This window comes from Tenebrio molitor, chromosome 8 (genome assembly GCF_963966145.1).
Source record: "Tenebrio molitor chromosome 8, icTenMoli1.1, whole genome shotgun sequence".
NCBI classification, from domain to species: Eukaryota; Metazoa; Arthropoda; class Insecta; order Coleoptera; family Tenebrionidae; genus Tenebrio; species Tenebrio molitor.
In genome coordinates, this window is record NC_091053.1 from 19,604,831 (window position 1) to 19,622,426 (window position 17,596).

Sequence of the window (17,596 nt, forward strand, 5' to 3'; positions counted from 1 at the left end):
ACCTTCTCGTTGCCCAACGTCAAAAAACGGTATTTGAGAGACCAAAAGAAGATTCAAAAGTTGCAAAACATTTTTCAAAATGATGAAGAACAATTCCAACTGGCACAACATTACGCCGGCCGCGGCCTAACGTCCAAATCATTTAAGTCACTCCGGCTCTAGTCTTCCTAGAAGATCTTGTTTTGACAAAACGGACCTGTTTCCATGGAAAACTTCTCATCATAAACAAAGTTCATTACATATAAAATCCAGAACTGTCAGATGTCGAAAGTATCTAAACAAACTTCTATCTCCGTGGTGCGCCATATTAAGAACCACTCTTGCCTCCTCCATTCCCCGGATGAGCTCGAGATCTGCAATGGCATCTCCTCTGGCCCGCTAGTCCTATTGCGTCGAAAGTTGTGGAAATGGAGAACCATCAGTCCGGACATTCCCGAAAGCAAAAACGTCCTCAAATCGACAGCGGAGATGTACACAGAAGAGCAATACCACTTCGACCACTGCCCTTACATGATCCACCCTTTCAGCCAGGCGCGTTTTTGGTGGGAAATGTTCATGATTCCGGTGTTTCTGTTCCTTTTTATCCTCATACCGGCGGAAATCTCGTCGCCGAATCCTCACTTCATAATAATATACATGAAGTTATTTTTCGACATAATTTGCTACATCGACGTCATTTTGTGGTTCGTCACCGGATATTACAACCACCGCAAGCAAATGGTGGAGATGAAGTTCAAGAGCGTGGTCAAGCGCTACTTGAAGGGGTTCTTCGTGCCGGATGTGGTGTCTTCGTTACCCATTCACATGTACATATATCTGACGCGGAATGTGGACTACTACCCCTTCGAGACCATTTGTTTGCTGAAGGTGGTCCGACTTCCTACTTTCACTCGGTACTTGTATAGAATGAGTGAGGTAAGTATGTACCTACTCGCTTTGGTACCACATTAATAACACTCTCTGTGTGCAGAAGATGCAAGTGTGGAGCTACCAGATCAAATTCATCTGTTTCGCATTATGGGTGTCCGTGTTCGTCGTGTGGCTCACCAGTGTGGTCTACATGATCGTTAGAATCCTCCACAATTCTACCCTCAGCCTGCGAAGAATAAAAAATTTTCCAATGTTGATGTCCACCGTTCGGGTGGTGAGAGCCTGCATGGTAGTCGGTGTCACCGACCTTTTTAACGCCAGCAAGTTCCTAATGGCCTTTGAGATCGTCACCATAACGATCGGTAACGTGCTGCAGATAGTGATTCTAGGTGAGAATGTCTCTCAATACTTGTGGTCTTCTGCGAACGAATTGTTTCAGCGAAAGTGATGCACATATTCCAAAGACGATCGACTTCGAGGAACAAATACAACAATTTGTTGGAAGAGATCAGCGAGTACATGAAATACAAAGAGCTGCCGTCGACGCTCAAGGACAAAGTGTTCAGATACATCGAGTTTAAATTCCAGAAGCACATCATCAAGGAGGAGGACATCTTGAACACACTGTCGTCTATCCTGAAACAGGACATCTTGACGCACAGGTGCCAAAAAATGGTGGAGCGAGTCGCTTTCTTCAAAGGTCTACCCACTCAAGTGTTGTTGAGAATTGTTACAAAGTTGCGGTCTGAGATATTTTTGCCTAATGACGTCATAGTCCTGGCGGGTTACGCCGGATATGCCATGTACTTCATCTACAGTGGAACCGTGGCTGTCTACACCAATAATGGAAAAGAAGTACACTTGGGCTAGCTCGTAGGCGGTGATTTTTCTTTGATGAAACTTTTTCGTTTTCAGATCTGCCATTTGGAGGATGGCAGTCATTTTGGCGAGATAGCGTTGGTGATCAACGAACCGCGAGTGGCCACCGTGATAGCTGTGAGGGCATGCGAACTCTTTAAACTTAGCAGGAAAGATTTCCAAGAGGCGATCGAACCGTTTCCAGATTTAAACAAACGGATTCGATTGTCGGCCTTGAGTCGGTTGGAAAACACGCTACAGATGATGTCAAAGGATGAACGTCAAGTGCACATCGATACGGAGGTGGAAACTGACGAAGCTACGACAGATGCGTTTTCGCTTTAGTTGTTGTTGTTTTATTTGATGAAGCAAAATAAAGTTGACTTAACTTTTCTTGACGAGTTGAACTAGGTATTTTAAAAATTGCGATTAAAAAAAAAATGCGACAGGATTTTGACAGGTGATCGGACCCATCAAAAGACAACAGACAACGAACAAATAACTGGAAACTTTAGCCGCTGATGTGTTGTTTCTTCTAATAATTTAAGTAAGGTTAAGTATTTTCGCCAATACCTACCTACTTAATTATTAAGAAAGAATCTTATATCTTATATCTTATACCTACATATTATAAGTAATTCAGAATAAGTGGCATCGCGGTAGGCGTTGGAAATTCAAATTTACGTTGGCAACAAGACCCTTGCTAATAATACCCTAGTTTCGATGCTGTTGGTAACCTTCGCTTTTAATTCGGCCTTGATATTATGATTGGAATCGTTTTGTGTTTATTTTCTTGTTATAAGTATTTGGAATTTCCTTGTTTCATTTATGAAAAGTGTATTATTTCTCTGGGGGTTATGTCTGCTGTGGGTGAAAACCACAGACAATTAAACTATAGTTTAATTGTCTGTGGTGAAAACCATGTCAAAATTATGTAACGCATAACCTCAGAATAAAGTAATGACGGTTTCACATGTTTACTAAATTTTTTGACATATAATTGATTTCATATAAATGTTCATCAAGTGAGCTGTGCATTTGTAAAAGCACCTTTAATTTAGTTACATTACAAAAGTCACATTTATGAAGGTCATGTCCAATAAATCTTTACTTGGTAAAAATACAAAGACAAAAACAAATAAGAATTACTTTAATTTAATCAGTAAAAAGACGTAACATTGCTTTTGAAATCAGCAATGTTAAAATGGACAAAAACTGAAGAATTAGTCAAATCTCAAATCGGGTTCGCGCAGAGCAAGCAACTTTGAAAGTCAAAGTCACTAGCTTTAGCTTTAATACCAACAGAAAATCAGATTTTCATGGCTTGCTTAGATGCACATTTATATGAAATTGAGTATAACATAAAGCTCACTTTAGAGAATCAACGCCTACCGCGATGCCACTTATTCTGAATTATACACTGAGCGGCAAAAGTATGGAATAAATTCATTAAAAATTAAACAAATTTTTTTTCAAAAAAATATTTGGACAGGTCAATTTTAGTTTATAAAAATACATATTTTAATACAAAACAAAATTCCAAGCAGTCATTTGTTTTCGAGTTATGACGTCATCGATAGTTTTTTTAAATAGAAACCCCCAATTTTTTTTCTTGATTTTGATAGCCCTTTTAATTGTCTAAACGCCAGTATAAAAATTTTGTTACCTTACATAAGGAAATTTTTGAGAAAAAAATAATAAATTTGGAAAAAATAAATTTTATAACGAACAAAAACAAGTCAAAAACTGTGTTAGTAAGTACTTAAAATTATGGAATTAAATGTTCGAATTGCCATCCCCCAGCTTGTTGACAAAAAGCAAGTTTATGAAGAAATACCCCCTGTTTTAATTTTATCTAGTTTTATCCCGGCACCCAATCAAAATTAAAATTTCTATACGTTGTGTTTCGGTTAAATGAGTCATTTTGGAAAACGTTTTGTAAAACAAAAAACACATACGAATGAAATTGACAGTAACAATTGACTGTTTGATTTACCTACTTGATTTTTGACTTGTTTTTTTTCGACTGTAATTACACAAGAGGTTTCATTTAGTCGGATAAATATTTTTTGCAACGAAAACGTATTGCTTAGCAATTAGACAGGAAAAATTGGCACGATAAAAGCACGACGGCCGTAGGCCGGAGTTGATTTTATCGTGCCAATTTTGCAAATAAATATTTTTCCTGACTAAATGAACCCTCGAGTGTAATTCGGCGAGACAATTTAATGAATGAACAATACAAATTTTATTTTTTTATTTGGTATTAAAGGTATTAGATGCCTAGCAACTAAAGGTATAAGTTACCTGAGTGTTTTTGCCGGATAAAAGTTAGGGCAAACTTTTATCCGCTGTCAAAGTGACAAAATCAAAGCGCCTTATGAGATTTTTTATACATGAATTAAATTGTCGTTATAAAATTTATTTTTTCCAACGTTATTATTTTTTTTCTCAAAAATTTCCTTATGTAAGGTAACAAAATTTTTACACTGTCATTTAGAAAATTAAAAGGGCTATCAGAATCAAGAAAACAAATAGGGGGTTTCCATTTAAAAAAACTATCGATGACGTCATAACTGGAAAACAAATGACTGCTTGGAATTTTCTTTGGGACTAAAACATGTATTTTATAAACTAAAATTGACCTGTTCAAAGATTTTTTTGAAAAACATTTTGTTTAATTTTTAAGGAATTTATTCCATACTTTTGCCGCTCACTGTATATGGAATCTAGGTAAATTGCTCGAATGCAATTGCTCGAAGACGAATTGCTCGAAATCAGCTGCTCGAAAGTCAATTGCTCGAATATGACTTTGCTCGAATTGCAAGTTCCTCGAACGGCAGTTTCTCGAAAATCTTTTGCTCGAAGGTAATTATCATACACAGGATAATGCGGTGATTATTATTACAAAGGCCACATCCGTATTGTATTTAATAAATTAAAAAAAAGAAACTGTTTTACACAAAATATTTAACTTCTGATTTTTACACTGATATGAGGATTCATTTCTAAAATTTATAGACGAAATTACCGAAGAAAAAATGAATTAGATTTTAAATCAAACGATATTAAAAATCTGAAGATTGGTTTTGTTAATGATGTGCACTTAAAATTTAATCTATGTAAATCAGACTATTGAATATATATTTGTCAGTGTCTATATAATATGTCATACCAAAGTTAACATATTTGTGATAAATCCGTAATTAAACGATGCAAATTTGTAAATTTTCAATTCAAATTAACAGCGTCCTTCTGATTGGCCAATTTTAAATATTCATTACAAAAAATCGATTATTCCCTGTCCTCTTTTTTAAACGCTATTGCTTTCAGTTATCACCAGTGTTAGGACAAAATAGTACCGGACAGTCGACCAGTACCTACAACTTTGCGTAATTCCTCGCTCGCACATAACCACGATTCAGCTGGTTCCCTGTTATTTAAAGCGAACCAGCTGAATCGTGTTTCTATGTGAGCAGGGTATTACGCAAAGTTGTACTGGTCGTCTTGTCCGGGACTATTCTGTCCTAAGACTGGTTATCACCAAGGAAAACGCACTGTAAATTTGATCCGCGAGTTCTGGGACAGCCTGTATATGTACGATGAGCAGGTAACCGCCTGTCAATTATTGTGCGCTTTTTTTATTGAAAGTGGAGAAAAAGTGCACCTCAAGTCGCACAAAAAGTCACTTGATGAAGGAATCCAACGGTGCAAACTGCAAAATTCATCTGTAGTAGTAATTAGGGAGCTTATGGCTGTTTGAAATTTTAGAAATACCTAGAGAAAAAAAAAACACTAATTTGGGTTTTTGTGATTTTTTCGGGATCTTATCCAATTGGGTTGGGTTTGAGTTAAAAGATTCGACCAATTGGAATTAGGGATAGACAAAGTTCCGCCCACACACACCATTTTGTCACCTGGGAGCGAGAAATAGGGCGGCTATTAATTAATTAATCTCGCCTCACGAACCCAAAACCATCCCCGTAGCTTCAATACCTATCGTATGAAATTGAAACTGGCTTAGAATCGAAGCAATGGCGAACTCAGAATTATCTTACCTATGCTAAATCGGAATAATTTTTTAATCAAAAATTAAATATTTATATTACTGATCACATATTGTAATCAAGTCACACAATTTCAAAAGAATATTGAAAGCCTACGGAATTTGCACAGCTTCATCCCCTGAACGATTTAAGTACCTACAACCGATGCGTCACTCCTAGAATTTTGGTACCATGGTATAGTTTTGTTCCTTTATTACTCAAAGCTGAGCGTCAGAATTATACCCATTTTTTTTTATTGGATCTTACTGTAAAACCAAATATTTTTTTTTGTCTGGGGCTATGTAATCGATCCACTTTATTTCTTTTGTTTTGAAAACATTCTCTTCCACTATTACCGATACAACTGGCCAGGTCACAAAATTATTTAAACTCCTCTTTGATATTTTATTGTCCATGACAGAAACAAAAAACTTAACCTTACATTTCTCAACGTAAATTACATACATAGGTACAAATAAATAACAATTCTGAATTCCACAGGATGGCGTAGAATCAACATTCCCCAAAACGCCGATACAAAAAAATTACAACTCTTTCTGAGCGAAATTGTTTTTCAGATATTGCAAAACCTGATGCAAAGCCTCTTTCGTCCCACTCCCCTCGTAAAAAACCAGTTCCAAACCGATGGAAGATTCGACTTTCATCAAACTGATCTTCGCTTTTAAGTATATTTTACTCGAGATGCATTCGTCTAGGTCCGTCTTTCGTTTCTTTTTGGCGTTGTAGAATCCACTGTCGTCGTCGAGCGTCCTCTTATTCGACGGCGACCCTTCAACCTCCAACTCGGCCATCTTGTCGCAAGTTTTGTGAATGTCGTTCCCTTCGGGACTCGAATCGAGGTTGTCCCCGCTAAGCCTGAGCTTCTCGCGTCTTTTCCTGCGCTGATGCGACCAAGTGTTCGCGTAAGCCGTCACGACAAACTCGACCAAATTCTTGACGTGTTTGATTTCCTGACAGTCCATTTGGAGTTCCTTGAAAATCTTTACCAACTTGTCTGACACTGCGCTGATCTTGTAACCCGCCTCGTCTACTCTCGGTATTTCGTAAAACAGAGGTTTTGGCAACTTCTGTTTTGCGGCAACCAACAAATCCGGAATTTTTGTCAAGTCGATGTCGTGAAACGTCCAAGCCAAGCCCCATCTGGTGGTGTTCCCTTGACAGAACTCCGTTTGTTTAAAGCTCACCACGTCCACCTCCCTCAACAATTTTTTAAGAGGGGGTAGATTCGACTTGTGCCCCACCATGGTCGTGTAGATTTTTATTTTTGTCCCCAAAGCCTTACTCTCGTTGATCAGTTTTGTAATATACTCGACCTCCCCCCCTTTGGCCACCACCTCGTCTGTAGAAGCGCAGAATGCATTTTTAGGATGAGGCCTACTCTGTTTCCTAGCCTTGAAAAACGGGTGAAGCTCTTGCGTTGTGGAAAAGAATGGAGGATTGCACATGCAAAAGTCATAAACACCAGGCCAAATATCAAAAACTTCCTCCAACAAAGTCGTGCCTTTCACACCAACAAGTTTTATTTGATTTTCTAAAGAGTTGCGTTTGACGTTACTAGTAGCATAGTTGATACTGTCTGTATCAATTTCAGTTGCAACCATTGACCAGTTGCACTTCCTTGCTGCAATTACAGGATAAATACAAGATGCTCCTGTACCTATATCTATCCCCTTAACATCTTGCGTGGATGCGGAAAGATTTAATAAATCTTCGATCCACAAAATGTAATTTAGTCGCAACGGCACAGTTGGTATGAGTTTGTTCAGAGGTATGTCTATGTCCAAGTTGAAATCTTTTTTTAAGAGTGTGCGAGTCAAAGCTCTTAATGCTTCAACATTCTTAAAATCTATGGTAACCTTACCGGAAATATCCTGAGACACGTATTTTCTAAATTCTGGATATTCCACGGCCAATTGCTTGAAATTTGGGGCTTGCTTGTAGATGTTTCGGGGGTGCATATACTGGTTCATTGACATATTCTGAAAGTGAAAAAAACGTACAAATACGAATTACAGAAATAATACACTAATTACGCATTAAAATCTTTGCGAGTTTGTATAAAAAATGTGGTAAAAAGTGAAATTAAAACTTTGGTTTTTAAAGTTTGGACATAACCAAAAAGCAAAAGTGTCGCCAATCTTAGAATAGATTTAGTAACAAATAGAAAATCACCACGCGGGTAACTGTCAAATGTTGACAGAATCAAAACATAACCTAACTGCGGTACAATAATTTTTTCATCTGTGCAATTTTGTAATTTGAGCGATGAGTTTAACGGGAAGGAACAAAACAAGCATCTTGGACAAACCGTTGAGTCGCGGCAAGGGAGAGGTGTCGTTGAGTTGTTTCGCTTTGTTGTTCTCAGAAGTGGTGCAGTACTGTCAAAACAAATCGCACACGGTTCCAGAGCTCCAGAATAGACTGCACGAACTGGGGCGCAAAGTCGGAGTCAAACTGATCGATCTCTACTTCCTGAGGGAGAGAAATGGCAAGAGGGAAATAAAACTCTTGAACATTCTACTTTTTGTCAAATCAACACTGTGGAAGGTTTGTTATATTAAAGTTCATATGCACCTTTCACATTTTATTTTAGGCCTTATTTGGCAGAGAGGCTGACAAATTAGAGCACTCAAATGATGATGAAAACACATATTACTTGATGGAGAAGGAACCACTAGTCAATCGATTTATTTCAGTACCTAGAGACAAGAGTAGTCTGAATTGTGCAGTTTTTATTGCTGGGATCATAGAAGCAGTACTTACAGGGACAGGTTTTGTGAGTATTAACTTATTACAAGTAGTAGAATTTATTTTGGGAAAAAACTACCTACTTTGCTTCAACAGTTCCAGTATTTTTTTAAATTTATTAAATTCAATTTAAATTAGTTTGTTTTTATTTATTGCGATGCAACCTAACACGCATAACAGAATCGTAAGTTATCTATAAAAGAAGTATCAATGATATTATTGATGTCGAATTGAGAATAATACCAGATGGCGCCACAGGTATTACTCGTTGCAGAACTCTGTAATTTTACAATAAATAAAAATCAAAATTTCTCCTATATGATTGTTACGGGTCAGGTGTTTCAATTATTTCGATAAAATACCAACAATATATTTTTTTATAACTGTATTAATAGAACGGGAGTCAGTGAAGGAGAAAAAAATAAATCATTATCAAGTAAAAAAAAATTAATCACATAATGGTGATTTACATTTTCAATTTGCCTCTTCTTAAATTACACTCTGGTTAGAATGTAAATTACAGACGTAATTTTTAATCTGTAGATAGCTTCCAGATGAAACATCATGTGACTAGTTTTACTCACATAACTTTTTTGCGTCACATGCCCTGATAAGCTGCATAGGAAAACAAACTGATCTGTGCCACATATCAGCAACAGACTAAATAGGCCTTATCACAATAGTCCTAGTTTTGTTATTCAAAACTGCGAAATAACCAGCGATGCTCATAATTTATTTAATTTATTACGTTTGATGAAACATGACAGCGTTACAAGAGATCCAGTTGCAACGCATTTTTTTATCTGACATCTGACAGTGCGTAATCGATGCCATTACAACATCCTTTTGTTCGCAGACGGCCAAAGTGACAGCGCACTGGCATAAAGGAACGACTTACATGGTGAAATTCGACGATGCCGTCGTCAGCAGAGACAAGCAGCTCGAAGAGAGATAATTGTGTTGTGCTGATTGCGCGCCTTTGTAATTTGTTGATTTCTCTTTTTTGTACGTATGGATTCGTTCGTCAATAAATAATTACTGAATTAAATATCGATCTTTATTAAAAAAAAAAACAAAGCGCCGACACTGTCGGATCGAGTGGAGTAAGAAGATGATCAACGCTGCTGTACAAACAGTACAGTACCTTACTACTTACTACTCTTTCTCTCTTCACTTCTTTATTGTCTTCATTTTCGTTCTTGGTCCTTCAGCTAATTCATTCTCAAAACGATTCTTCCATTTACCTTCACACATGTTCCTCACCTCCTGTTTTTGTCTTCAACGATAACGTCGTGAAAACATCGCAAACACTTGAGTACCACACGAGCGTCATTTTTATCTTCCACAACCATATTTGAACCAAGCACGCCTTCGCAACAAAATTTTGATCGTTATCTCCTAATCTTGAAAAACATGAATGACCACTTGGCCGTTCCAAAACAACGATTTTTGAAGTATTTACTGGCCACGCTCATGATAAATCGCGTGGATAAAATACAAAAAAAAAATAGAGAAACATCCGGTAAGTACTTACCCTACGAACTTTTAACCTCACAGTAAACAAGTACTGGAGAGATTAAACTTAAAATAAAATATCTCCTGACACGATTTCCAAAACACTTGTGGACAAGTGTCGCGCTGACGTGATACCACTTGGACTTTCCCGCATAGGGGAAAAATCGCACAACCCTTCAAACCTTTTATTCAATTTCTAATACACATCTCCAACAATTTTACTAATTTGCAATCGATTGGATTACTTTAAATCAACTTGAAGTCGCGGTCCTTGTAGGCAACTTGTCCACTTCTGTAGCGCTGCTCTTGTTGGCTTCTGGTGGTGTGCAAAAGGTAGGCGTACCCTAAGATGGGTATGACGGCGAACAGCATCCCGAATCCTGCGTTCTTGGCGTTGGGTTTGAAGTGTTCGAAGGTGCTGACCCGCATGGCTTGGTACCGGGTGAGGGCCGGGTCAAACTGAAAAGAAAATGGAAATTGTGAATTCTGGAAGAAAACGATCACGTTCCGATGAGTTAACCGTTCATTTGGTAATTAGGAGGAAAGGGGGTCAGCATGAAAGTTCGCAGTTTGTGTTGCCTTAACGTGTGAGGCGCAGATTACCATCCACATGTGTTTGTGGGTGTTCTTGTTGTGTAATCATCAACTGCTCACATAGAGCATAATTGAGATAATTTAATTTGGTTCTAATTTTTAAGTTCACAATTTTTTAAGTGAAATTGTCACGTTCTAGGCAAGAAGTACTGAATAGCTTACTTCCTTCCAGATTTCAAGTTTTACTAAATTAAGAAATTTAATTTTTACGTCAAAGAAACAAGTTCAAAATTAAGACTCATTTTCGACAAAACTTTCAAACGTTACAACAGGTGATTAAAAAACACGAAGTGGTCAGATTTTTACTTAAATTGAAAAAAATGTGACGTGGAAAGACAACATAAATAAATCCAATAAGAAAAGACAAGTTTTCGACGGTCTGGTCTGTGAACCCGACGTTGCCAAATTTCCACATTGTCAACCATAGAATGTGGCTGACGATTCATAATAATTTTAAATCCATATCCATGCTAAAGTGATGAATAACATCATCCATTAATTTTTACGTAATTTAACAATATACATTTTCATTTTTTGACATTCTTATCTTGTGTTTGTTGCGACTAAATTTTGTAAAAATATCAGACTTCAGTGGGTCTCAGTGAGTTGTTTCATCATGAACCGCTTATTAAAAGCCCCAATTCTATTGATTTAATACTGGGAAACTAAAGTCTGCTTTTTTTATAATCAATTGTCAAAGTGTTGTCAGGTTGGCAGAAAATTCGAAACAGGGAATTTTATAAATCACGTTTGAAACACTGACTTGAAATTGTCACCGATTGACCGATTGTCAGATTTGACAATTTAAATTAAACACGTGTCTTACACTCATAAACATATGCAACATAACCTCAATAATGATCTAGGGGAAATAGAACTAGACCAAATGTCAATGATTTTAATATACAGTTTGGTCTTTTTCTGTATTTTGACACTGACAATTGATTATAAAAAAACGGACTATAGCCGTCACACTTGAAATTTTTTTTTGAATGCAGTGATGTGTAACACCTTAAGACATTTGTTGTTGCTCAATTTGTTTTTAAATAAATTAACAGTAATTGACAGTCTTAACAAACAATTAACCTTTCATTTGTAAAACTTCTGTTTAACAAACAATTTAGCATTCGTAATTTGTTATTATTACCTATTCATTCACTCTGTCATCTTCAGCTTTTAATAAAATTATTACTTAATAATTAATTCGGATCAAACTTGACTCGTGTTTATTATTATTGTAAATAATAACTTTTCGTAACGTCAAAAAGTTACTTTTATATGCAATGTGCGCTAAAAATAAAAGAAAATTCGGTCTGTTCGGATAATCAAAGATCCACCAACACCGCAACTTATCTAGAAATTGCACGTGACAACGCTACAATGTTGACCTAGGCTTCTGGTGGAAAATGAAAAGTTGGGTTATGTTTTGAAATCAACGCTGTTAAATGTCAATCAGTAAAATTCTCTGAACTCAAATTGAACCTAATGTTTCTTATCTTTTCACTGCTTCTTTACATTACATTTATTTTTTAAAACACCGCAAATAATAGTACATATATTAAAATATAAGTTGCAGAAGGCATCTATTCAAGCACGAATTTGAAATTCCGAAACGAGCCGCGTAGCGGCGAGTTGAGGAACAAATGAGTGCTTGAAGGACCTTCTACAACGAATCTTCTCTTTTTTGCCGCTTTATACCATTTTATAAATAAAAAAATAATAAATTTAAATGTAGGGAATTTTGCGGTGGTTGGTAAGATTTTTATGTGGCATAATTTTAGCGGGCTGTGAAAAAAATTAATTTAAAACGTCATATTTTTTTTTATTTTGGCATTTTGATGTTTGAAAATGAATGCTGAAGAAAGTTTATCGCTGACGCTGCCGCAAAGTAGGCAAATTGCACAAAAGACGTTAGAAAATTTACTGCCGGAGAAGTCCAATCCCAGAATGAAAATTAAACGTTTTGTTCATTGTTATTTATTAATTTGCTTTGTTCTCTGCGAGATTTATTTTTTGACGCCTGTCAGTTGACACTTCACGCTACCAACATCAATACACTAAATTTTACTAGAATAGACTTATTCTAAACGCAAAATAGAAAAACATTTGCTTCAGGTGTGTCACAGTTGACTTGTAGGGATATTTTTTGCTTAACCAACATAAATCGACAAGTGGTAGATCTGTGACACCTGAACGGACCTTAGACATTATTTTCTTTAGTGAAGCTTGAAAAAAAAAATGTACACCAATTAATCAAGCACGCACGTGACACAATGGAATTCGTTTTACAACGCATTTTTCTCCGTAATCATCTGGAAAAAAATTAATGGAGAAGAGAGTTGGACACGCGAGAAAATAATCTATTACAAGCTTATTTCATTAGTGGTTAAATAAAAAAAATATTGAAAAAAAAACTATGCGAAGAAAGTTCATTGGCAAATAGAAATTTCCGGATAACCTTAACACTGTTCAATTCGACCAAACTCTTAAGAAAATGATTACGACAAACATGTAACGTACAAGACGCCACATTTAGTTAGGTATCCATGTCTTCATCATAAGTGAACAATGTTGGAAAGTGAATATGTATACTTTTTTTTACACTTTTAGATAGTCAAGAGGCGTGTTACATGTTCAGACGAATTACATATGAATCTTTCATTTTACATTAATAATTGCACGTACAGCTACAATCCAACAATCTTCTCATACATGAGAATCTTCCCAGTTAGTACTGCAATGACACGTTTCTTAACAGTTTCCTCGTGAAGCTTGTTCAGATCCCTTATCGTCTGTTTTTAATTACTTAATTAAATACTTTAGTTTGTAGTATTTTTTCCGGCGATTGTCTTACTTATCAAATCTAAAGACAATATCGGAGAATCAGTATATCGAAAAGAGGGTTCTCAATCATTTACATAACAACTTTTAACGACACTTGTACGGTTGATCCCTACAATTGAAAGATTTTATTAAACCTTATAACGTGATTTTATTTTTGATCTCACTAAAGACAACAAGATTTATTTTAATACTATTCGAATAAAAATAGTATATTATTCAACGAGTGAGAAAGTTGGCCATTTCCATGAGAATGAGATTTGCGACCACGAGCCGTAGGCGAGTGGAGTAAGTCATTCGAATGGAAATGGCCAATTCTCACGAGTTAAATACTATACTTTTTCTAATCATATTGACAATTGAGTAATAATTATATATTTTTTATTTCTACGTTTTATTATGTACATTTATACATTAACCGTGGCATAATTAACAAGAGTAAAGGGAAGCGACTTTACATCTACATTAGTATTGGTTATTTCTTAATTCTTCGTTGTGTTTCGTACAGTGATGCTGGAAGCTTGAACTGCATTGATGATTTTGTTCGCTGAGTCCATCTTGTGATTCATGGACGTGTCTATATAACCTTCGGCTACCGTTGTGGACTTCCAGCCACCGTGTCTTTTTAAATCGGTTATATCGGTACCTGCATCTACTAGTATTGCAGCTGATGATCTCCTGAGACTGTGTCCAGTATACTTTTCAGCTTCCGGTAGCAGTCTCTTGCACTTCTGGTGGCGTACAATCCTCTAGATCATCAACAATTTCCATTTTCTTGTTAATATTTCTGAGAAAACAGATTCGATGACAAATGTCATTGTCAACTATTTTTTAGAAAACAATGGACCGTCGTATAATCGTTACGGTGGTGATAGATACTATCCGTTGAGAAAGTAAAATCTCGTCATCTCATTGGTCTAAGACAAAAATTTTCTCCACGGATTCGACCAATTTTCTCCACAGTTGAAAAAATGACAACTTTCTCAATTAAAAACGTAATGGAAAAGTACACATTTCTTAATATGATTAGAAAAACGAATTTACAAGCGTTTTTTTAATATCTTTCTCAACCACTTTCGTTTTGTTTACTTAACACAGGGTGGTCAAGAAGAACTGTTTGAGTTGGTAATACTGAATTTTATTTCTAAATGGTACAATTGAAGTAACTTCCGGTCGTTGACGGCTTGACTCTGACAGCCGCAACATTGCCAAATAACACTAGACATTTCAAATTAAAGCTCTGGATACTTCAAATTAATTAATTTTAGAGCTTTCCTTTAGTTAATTTTTACCTACATAATTGCTCTTTATTTCAAGTTTAATTTCATTTTACCGTTAATTTTTACTCTCATAACCATTTGGTTGCTGTTAATGTTACGTCAGATATCTGTCAAATAAATCAGCAAAACACGTAGGGTTGCAGTGTTGCCAATAGCCCAATAAAAAACGTTCTTATTTACACTGCCAACTCAAACAGTCCTTCTTGATAAATTTTTCAAATGAATTCAGTATTATTACAGGAGCGCAGGTACGGCACGGCATGATAATCTTCTTGAAAACACAATTTTTTTAATTAACCTGGTATACTTTACTTCTAGCTTAACAAGCCACCTGTGTGGAACTTGTAAAAGTATGTTAGTGCAAGATCTTGGAACAAATATGTAATGGTGCGTGCCAGGGATCCACCTTGAGCCCAACCTTATTCCCTTAATTTTAATTGATAGAATGATAGAATTCAATGTTTTTTTTTGTTCATTTATACAGGGTTATTCACGTAAGATGATGAACCTGACCAGGTAAAAATGCAACCCAAAATACAATTTATAAGGCTATCTCGATCCCTATTACATTATCATAATGCACATAAAACACAGATAGCTTTTAACGTCAGCCTAATGAATGTCAAGTTCTGACAGAAAAATAACTCTCTCAACAAAGTATGGTATATATATATATATTCGTATGAAGAAAATTACAATTAAAATTCGAAATTCATAAAATAATTATGGTAAATTATATGTTTTTAATTTGTTGTAGCCAATTTAGGGCATCTTCGGTAAGTAGATGTAGTTTGGAGAAACCTTGCTGGAATTTAGTAAGGGGACATTCTTCCACAATGTGTTGGATGGTTTCTTTTTCTGCACCGCATTCACAAGAAGGGTTTTCACGAATGTTCCAGTGAAACAACATATTATTGCATTTGCCATGCCCGGTTCTAAAACGATTTAATTTACACCAGATTTTCCTAGGTAGGTCAAATCCCGGAAGTTGTTTTGTAGGATCCTCAATTAGATTTTTATTGAAAATATCTACGTCTTGCCAGGCTGCTTTCCAATAGTCAGATTTGGAAAATGGTTCCATGAGAAATTCTTCTTTCCAAAGTGGTTTACGCGATTTTAATCTAAAGGGTGGTAAATTTGCCATGTCTTGTGTTATGGAGTACATGTTCGGTGAATTTTGAAATTTATCCCAAATTCGTTTTGTTACGTATTTTCTTCTAATATCGTACGGAATAATGTGCGCTAGGACATGTAGCCATGGTGTTGGAGTAGATTTTAAAGTACCCGTTATTATTCGAAGTGTGGTATTCAATTGAGCATCTATTTTGTTCACGTGTGCACTGTTCTTCCAGACAGGGCAACAATATTCTGCCGTTGAATATACTAGAGCTAGTCCTGTGATACGTAAAGTGTGTGCATTCGCTCCCCAACTTGTGCCTGCGAGTTTATGTATAATGTTGTTTCTCGTTTTCAGTTTCTGTCGTAACTTTTCGATGTGTAATTTGAAGGTTAGAGATGAATCAAGAGTTACTCCTAGATATGTCGGAGAATAATTATGCTTAATTGTAGTTTCGTTAAAGACTACTTTCAGTTTTCTATTTTTCTGGTTGTTTACGAGATGGAAACAGCAAACTTCTGTCTTTTGAGGATTTGGGCAAAGTCGCCATTTTGTGAAATATGGTATAATAATAAGCAATTAAAATCACAAAAGTAATGAGTAAGTAGGATCATGTCGGTTCTGTCATCCTTCGAAAACATTTTTAAATACAAAATATGAACGAAAAATGTAATGACAGATATACCTTTCAAACTACATAATACAGGGTGATTCTGAAATAAGTTTGGAAAAAAATGTGGCGTATCCTTGACACAAAATAATTCAGCGTAAATGACTTTTGGGGGTGAAATGAAAAAGATGGAAATTACCCTATATCCCTGTATTTTCGATGCCTATGAGTTTGTTCACTTCATTAGCAACCACAATGAAGTCGTAGGCGCAAGAACACTGCTTTGTAAATGTTTCTATGTAAATGATCGAAAGGAGTAATGTCATAGGTAAATAACTGACCGGCACCTTTTACGTTTGATTTATTACTGTTGCTTAACTACCAGGATAATCAATTAATCACCTTTAAATCAGCAGCGTACTAGCAATTTTAACCAAATTTTCAATCATTTGTATTTTGAAAACGAAAAAACTTCTATAAGATTTTTTTTTGTCTATGACACTCTTCTCATGATCGCCAATTACCTGTTTTTTTTCCAAACTTATTTCAGAATCACCCTGTAGAATACCTACTTGGATTCCTGATTTAATTTTTAAACACCAATACACAATAAATGCTTTGTAAAATGAATTTTGGGTTGCATTTTTACCTGGTCAGGCTCGCCACCTAAGGTGAATAACCCTGTATATTTATTAATACTCCAAACTCAAGTCCTGTATTTGATCTGACGATAACTTATACTGCGCAATTATTAGTAAATTCTCGACGGGTCCACGATGATTTTCACGATCTTTATCGTCTATTTTTGTTGTCAGTCATTCCGATGCAATAGGTTAAATGTCAGTTCCTAAAAAAGACGCCAAATCAGGGTCAGCTGACCATACACACTGTCTTACTCCGGTTTCTCGGAATCTCGATAATTTGACACTTTCACGACTGCAGATCTGACAGTTTTTTAGTGCATCAACATTTATTGAGCTCGTACTCGCTTGAGTATTCTTCCGAGCAAAAGTGCATCAAGACATAAAAAAAAATAACGGGTCCCAAGAGATTCCTTACGCAATCACCACATCGAGATTCTTTATGGATGGCAGTG

At 36.0% G+C, this 17,596-nt stretch overlaps 4 protein-coding genes across 5 annotated transcripts in view; 2 read left to right on the top strand and 2 right to left on the bottom strand.

The window, feature by feature from the left end:
* Positions 1–119: 119 nt before the first annotated feature.
* On the top strand, positions 120–2,121 carry LOC138136960 (potassium/sodium hyperpolarization-activated cyclic nucleotide-gated channel 1-like). Its single transcript, XM_069056266.1, has 4 exons — positions 120–915; positions 971–1,259; positions 1,310–1,725; positions 1,786–2,121. Exons 1-4 carry the CDS (start codon positions 262–264, stop codon positions 2,071–2,073), a joined length of 1,647 nt encoding a protein of 548 aa, XP_068912367.1. The 5' UTR covers positions 120–261; the 3' UTR covers positions 2,074–2,121.
* Positions 2,122–6,165: 4,044 nt separating this feature from the next.
* Positions 6,166–7,971, bottom strand: LOC138136832 (U6 small nuclear RNA (adenine-(43)-N(6))-methyltransferase). 2 transcript variants are annotated; one of them, XM_069056151.1, is made up of 3 exons: positions 7,829–7,971; positions 7,657–7,774; positions 6,166–7,416 (listed from the first exon to the last, which is right to left on the bottom strand). In XM_069056151.1, exons 2-3 carry the CDS (start codon positions 7,769–7,771, stop codon positions 6,320–6,322), a joined length of 1,212 nt encoding a protein of 403 aa, XP_068912252.1. In that variant the 5' UTR covers positions 7,772–7,774; positions 7,829–7,971; the 3' UTR covers positions 6,166–6,319. The 2 variants fall into 2 exon arrangements, with proteins under 2 accessions (XP_068912252.1, XP_068912251.1); XM_069056150.1 differs by having other exon boundaries at positions 6,166–7,774.
* Positions 7,964–9,591, top strand: Trs31 (trafficking protein particle complex subunit 31). Its single transcript, XM_069056171.1, has 3 exons — positions 7,964–8,342; positions 8,389–8,571; positions 9,400–9,591. The coding sequence occupies exons 1-3, from the start codon at positions 8,061–8,063 to the stop codon at positions 9,496–9,498; spliced, it is 564 nt and encodes a 187-aa protein (XP_068912272.1). The 5' UTR covers positions 7,964–8,060; the 3' UTR covers positions 9,499–9,591.
* A 638-nt stretch (positions 9,592–10,229) lies between these two features.
* ND-B15 (NADH dehydrogenase (ubiquinone) B15 subunit) overlaps positions 10,230–17,596 on the bottom strand; it is a 61,901-nt gene continuing 54,534 nt past the window's right edge. The window contains exon 2 of the mRNA XM_069056173.1: positions 10,230–10,517. Within this exon, the coding sequence (XP_068912274.1) occupies positions 10,305–10,517 (213 nt within the window). The 3' untranslated portion in view covers positions 10,230–10,304. The remainder of the gene's footprint in view (positions 10,518–17,596) is intronic.

What these genes read in the sequence shown, in the direction of transcription:
- LOC138136960 (XM_069056266.1), top strand. Translation starts at nt 262, where the DNA reads ATGTCGAAAGTATCTAAACAAACTTCTATCTCCGTGGTGCGCCATATT. An exon ending in GCTGCAGATAGTGATTCTAG is followed by an intron (nt 1,260 to 1,309) that starts GTGAGAATGTCT and finishes GAATTGTTTCAG; the next exon opens with CGAAAGTGATGCACATATTC. An exon ending in ACACCAATAATGGAAAAGAA is followed by an intron (nt 1,726 to 1,785) that starts GTACACTTGGGC and finishes TTTCGTTTTCAG; the next exon opens with ATCTGCCATTTGGAGGATGG.
- LOC138136832 (XM_069056150.1), bottom strand. Translation starts at nt 7,771, where the DNA reads ATGTCAATGAACCAGTATATGCACCCCCGAAACATCTACAAGCAAGCC.
- Trs31 (XM_069056171.1), top strand. Translation starts at nt 8,061, where the DNA reads ATGAGTTTAACGGGAAGGAACAAAACAAGCATCTTGGACAAACCGTTG. An exon ending in TCAAATCAACACTGTGGAAG is followed by an intron (nt 8,343 to 8,388) that starts GTTTGTTATATT and finishes ATTTTATTTTAG; the next exon opens with GCCTTATTTGGCAGAGAGGC. An exon ending in TACTTACAGGGACAGGTTTT is followed by an intron (nt 8,572 to 9,399) that starts GTGAGTATTAAC and finishes TTTTGTTCGCAG; the next exon opens with ACGGCCAAAGTGACAGCGCA.